General features: G+C 56.2%; 1 protein-coding gene across 1 annotated transcript; it reads left to right on the forward strand.

The window, feature by feature from the left end:
• The first annotated feature begins 491 nt into the window (after window positions 1-491).
• LOC104481408 (green-sensitive opsin) lies at window positions 492-5,053 on the forward strand. Its single transcript, XM_086765435.1, has 5 exons — window positions 492-852; window positions 2,660-2,828; window positions 4,203-4,368; window positions 4,481-4,720; window positions 4,922-5,053. Exons 1-5 carry the CDS (start codon window positions 492-494, stop codon window positions 5,051-5,053), a joined length of 1,068 nt encoding a protein of 355 aa, XP_086621561.1.
• The last annotated feature ends 222 nt before the right edge of the window (window positions 5,054-5,275 follow it).

Below are 5,275 nucleotides of genomic sequence, written 5' to 3' on the forward strand. Positions count from 1 at the left end.
CCCCATCTCTTCCTCCTCCCAACTCCTTAAATAATATTAAACACTTAATGGCAATTAATACTCTTTAATGCAGGTTTTGGGGCCAACTGGCTGCTTAGAGCGCGCTTAAACCATCAGCCCCTCTCAATCCCGTTGCCCTTGTCATACAAAGTTAGCCGAGCCCCTAATCCGGCCTCCCCCCGCGCTCCCTCAAGGAGGCCGAAGGGTATAAAACCTCCCCTGGCACGCGGGCACCGCCAGCCCCCGACGCGGAGCAGGGGCAGCACCACCACCCCTCGTCCCCTCGGGATTTGCTGTTGTTCTTATTCATTCATTCTTTAGATTGTGAGGAGAATCCTTTAGTTGAGTATTCTTCCACATTGGAGGGTGGGGCTATTTTTTTTTTTTTAAATTGATGTTGAAGCAAAATTAATTACAAAACCAGGGTACTTGATTTTTTTTTTTTTTTTTAAAGCCCTTAAAAGCAAAGCAGCTGCCGTAACATTGGCAGGATGAATGGGACAGAAGGTATCAATTTTTACGTGCCTATGTCCAACAAGACAGGGGTGGTGCGAAGCCCCTTCGAGTACCCCCAGTATTACCTAGCTGAGCCCTGGAAATACCGCGTCGTGTGTTGCTACATCTTCTTCCTCATCTCCACCGGTTTGCCCATCAACCTCCTCACCCTCTTGGTCACCTTCAAACACAAGAAGCTCCGGCAGCCACTCAACTACATCTTGGTCAACTTGGCGGTGGCTGACCTCTTCATGGCTTGTTTTGGCTTCACGGTCACCTTCTACACTGCCTGGAATGGCTACTTCATCTTCGGACCCATCGGCTGTGCCATCGAGGGCTTCTTCGCCACGCTGGGAGGTAAGGGTTGTGGGGTGGGAGCTCGGGTCTTGCTTCTTCAGGGCTTTAGGAGCCCAATTCCACCCCTTCATCATGCTATTGTGATGGCTGCGATGCGTGCAGCATCCCTCCCATGCATAAAGCCATCTCGCACGCCGCTGCGGTGTCACAGCTCATTGCACGGGGCAGAGCTCGCCATGCAAGGTGCGCTGCATCCCTGTAGCTTAGTGCTGGGGATAAAAAGAGATTTATGCAAGTTTGATCTTGATGCCAGGAAGCGCCCATCTCACCACTAGTATGGCAGCTGCACGGAAATGAATTCCAGGAAGGGATCCGTGCTTGCAGGATCAGGCCTGGGGTCACCTGGCCACACTGCCCAGCGTGCATGCAGGGGGTCTCACACCAAAGTTGCATGGCTAGCAGAGACCTGCTGGGGATGACCACATCATGTCCTTGAATCAACGTCAAGCACCTTTGCCAAAGCCTTTTCCCAAGAAAAGGTGAAACATTTGGGACAGTTTCAGGGAGGGAAGAGACATCCCACGGGAGAGGGACCTCGCAGAAGGGATATGGGCATGGAGAAGGAGAAGGTCAAGACTGGGAGAGCAGTCACAGCTTATCTAGGGGCAAAAGGAAGATGTGGCAGCTCTTAAGCAGAAGAGAAGAGCAGCAGCATGGAAGGGAAGGACTCAGGTCTGCGCAGAGCTAGGGAAACCAGGCCCAGGCTTTGCTCAGCTCTGTCCTAGTTGCACCCAATTTGGGTGCCCTTGGGAGCGTCTTTATTTCATTTCTCAGGGACATGAGAGCCGCTAACGCTTCGCCCTGAAGAAAGCCTCCATGCAAAACAGGGAAAATTCATTTGGCACCCCGTGCCCACGCAGCCAGCCGGGCCCACACGACACCTCGTGATGGATCTGACAACTGCTAATCCTTGCTGTAGAGATCCATAACCACCGCAAGGACTTCACTTTTTTTTTCCCCCCTAAATGGGGCAATTTCCCGCAATGAGGCTGATCTGAAAACAAACAAACAAAAAGATGGATATTCTGCCAGGCAAAAGCAAAGCTAAATGTCCTGATCCAAGCCAAGGACTAAGGAAGGGCTTGGTCTTGGGGTCAGAAGATCATACGGACCTGCACCATCTCTGACCAAGTGAGCCTGTGGGCTTCTGGGCAGCATGATTTGCCCTTCCAATGTCTGTATCCTGTAAAGAACACAGAGGCTCCTGCTCAGAGGGAAGGAAGTTTGATGGGAAGCAGCCACTGCGAGCAGCAGGTCTCCAGCGAATCCTAGCACAGGGTGTAGTTATCAGCAGATTATCACAGCTGGGGGCATTAGCAGGCTTACAGCACCGACTAAACGCTCCCAATCCCCTGAAGTTTAATTATCCCTTATAAATACATGTGCACGCATGCCCACCCACACAGCCTCCCCCCGCCCACCTCCCCCTGAGCCGGCACTGGCAGAAGACTCATGAAATACACATTTAAAGGCATCCACGAGTTTGGATGCATCTGGCGTCTTTGCCGGAAATTGTGCTTCCGCGCGCTCAGGTGGAATCCACCCCCTTGATTTTTAAATTATGAAAAGCCCGTAATGATCCCCTCCTCCATCACCAACATCCCGCTGCAGCACAGACGCTCCCCTCCGCTCCCAGACCTTTTGCAGGAGATTCCCAGCTATTCAACAGGATGCCAGTTATCCCTTGCAGATCCCCAACGCTTTGGTCCCCTCTGCTCTTCGTCGCAACCACAAGATCATGAAGGGAAGATCAAAGGCCCATTGGAGCTCTTACTACCACCACACTCTCTTTCTTTCCCTCCTGCAGGCCAAGTCGCCCTGTGGTCCCTGGTCGTCTTGGCCATAGAGCGCTACATCGTTGTCTGCAAACCCATGGGAAACTTCCGCTTCTCCGCCACCCACGCCATGATGGGCATCTCTTTTACCTGGGTAATGGCCTTATCCTGTGCCGCTCCACCCCTCTTTGGCTGGTCCAGGTGAGTCAAAGGATGCTCAGCGGCAGCCCCAGTTGCTGTGCAAACACCTCGGTGGGACAGGAGATGCACTGATGGCTCCAACGTGAAACTTCTCAGGCTCCCTGTGAGAGAGGCAATGGGGCAAATCAGAACAGAAACGGGGCCTCAGCTGGTTAGAGGGCACCAAACCATCGTGAGGCTGACAAAGGCAGCCACAGGCTCAGCATCTCCAGATGCAGTAGCTCTCCATCCTCCCTTTATGCTCTGCAGAGAAAGAGGGACTTGAGTGGGCATGGCTCATCCCACTCACGCTGCGAAGAGCCCGTTTCTCTCTGCAGACCGTAAAGAGCATTTGGACAACCAGGCCAGCAGGCAATGCTGCTCTGGAGAGGCAAACCTGGCCTCGCTGACGTGCTGCCGCCCCAGCATTGCTCCTGGGAGCCCTGCGGCACCTTTCCCAGCCCCACTCAAGCCACCAGCCCATCTGTCCTGCTCCTGGCACCGCAGCACATTTCCGCTTCCTCCAACAATAAGAGGCAACGCTGGCTGCTCGCACCACAAGCTGCTTGCTAGGCTCCAGCGAGCCTGTCCTCCGGGCAGCCAAAGCCCACGTCTGGCTCTTGCATGCGCCCACATCCCCGGCCAGGAGCCGATGCAGCAGCCAAAGGCCAGCCGGGGCCTACGGGAGGAGCTGAGGAGGTGGAGGGGATTCCTCTAATACTGCAGCTCTGGCCCCTGCTGACTCCTCCTCGCAGAGCTGCCCTGCGGGGTCATAGCAAGCCTGTGCCATCCCTTCGGGCACATGCAGGAGGTAGCTGTGGGGCAGCAAAGTCCCTTCACCTGCAATGAAGCACAGGCAGATGCTCCTCTCCAGCCTTAGATTGGGATCCCTGCCCAGGCAGCCAGTCCTTGGCTTCTGAGCAGACCTGGGCTGCATCTCTTGGAGCCAGGGCCCCTCCAGACATGGGCTGTGCATCCCTCCACCCCATGCAGTGGCAGGGACAAAGCCATCGGGAGCTTGGACCGTTCAAGCCAGACACTCTTGTACCCACTCAGCATCCCTCCATCCACAGAGGGATAGCAGGTGGCTCCTGGCAGGCAAGTGCTCAGCCACGTAGGAAGGAAATAAACAGCCCGTTCCCCGTGGGAGGGAGCGAGTGTCACAACAAAACGATGCTACATGGCCCAAGCGCGACACATCAGCGCAACTTGCTGCTGGCCCCGAGCGAACCACGTGCTGCAGAGCCAGCGAGGCCGGGTGCACGGGGTGCAGAGGAAAAGCCAGGGAGAAGCTCACCTAAAAAACACATGGCACTCTTCAAGCATCCCCCATCCTTGGGGAACTTGGTCCCCAGGGAGGGTCCTGGTGAAGATCCTAACCTTTCTCACTGGCAGGTACATACCGGAGGGGATGCAGTGTTCCTGTGGCCCCGACTACTACACCCACAATCCCGACTACCACAACGAGTCCTACGTCCTCTACATGTTCATCATCCACTTCCTCATCCCAGTCGTGGTCATTTTCTTCTCCTACGGGCGCCTCATTTGCAAAGTCCGAGAGGTAACGCTGGGAGGGGATGAGCGGGGCCAGGGTAGGCAGTTTGGGCAGGAGAGGGGAGGTGGTTGGGGGTGGAGGGCTGTGGGGTGCCCCTCACCACCCCCCTGCCCCGCAGGCAGCTGCCCAGCAGCAGGAGTCAGCCACAACCCAGAAGGCGGAGAAGGAGGTGACACGGATGGTGATCCTCATGGTGCTGGGGTTTATGCTGGCCTGGACACCCTACGCTGTGGTGGCATTCTGGATCTTCACCAACAAGGGAGCAGACTTCACCGCCACGCTCATGTCAGTGCCTGCCTTCTTCTCCAAGAGCTCCTCCCTCTACAACCCCATCATCTACGTCCTCATGAACAAACAGGTGAGATGCCCCGTGCCATGCAAGGTAAGGCCCTGCCCTTGGCTTACCAGCACGTGTGGTGTCACCGCAGCCACCTTGCTCCTCATAAGCAATTGCGTCTCAGCCTGGGGGGAGCAGCAAGCTCGGGGGCTGTCGGGGGCTCTCAGTACGGCAGCACATCTCCCCCAGTGCCATCGTTCTCCATTTCTCTCCCCTCCTCAGTTCCGTAATTGCATGATCACCACAATCTGCTGTGGCAAGAACCCCTTTGGGGATGAAGAAGTCTCCTCCGCCGTATCCCAGAGCAAGACTGAGGTCTCCTCCATCTCCTCCAGCCAAGTATCACCTGCATAGACCATGGACAGTTTGAACTGGGGCGACCCGCCGAGCTCGGGGACCGAGGCAGACACCTGCGCACCCACGGTCTCATTTCACGCTCCCTTGCGCACCGACACCCTCCCTTGCGCGAGAAGTTAGCTGTGCACGTCCTGCCGTAGCTTGCCCCCCGCTCCCACATGCAGACCCCCGGCCCCGGGCACGCTCGCTGGGGCACCCACGGCTGCAAACATGGCACGC

This window comes from Chlamydotis macqueenii, chromosome 23 (assembly GCF_036417535.1).
Source record: "Chlamydotis macqueenii isolate bChlMac1 chromosome 23, bChlMac1.mat, whole genome shotgun sequence".
NCBI classification, from domain to species: Eukaryota; Metazoa; Chordata; class Aves; order Otidiformes; family Otididae; genus Chlamydotis; species Chlamydotis macqueenii.

Coding starts and splice junctions, on each gene's coding strand:
- LOC104481408 (XM_086765435.1), top strand. CDS start 492: ATGAATGGGACAGAAGGTATCAATTTTTACGTGCCTATGTCCAACAAG. Junction 2,829..4,202: donor CCCCTCTTTGGCTGGTCCAG/GTGAGTCAAAGG, acceptor TCTCACTGGCAG/GTACATACCGGAGGGGATGC. Junction 4,369..4,480: donor TCATTTGCAAAGTCCGAGAG/GTAACGCTGGGA, acceptor CCTGCCCCGCAG/GCAGCTGCCCAGCAGCAGGA.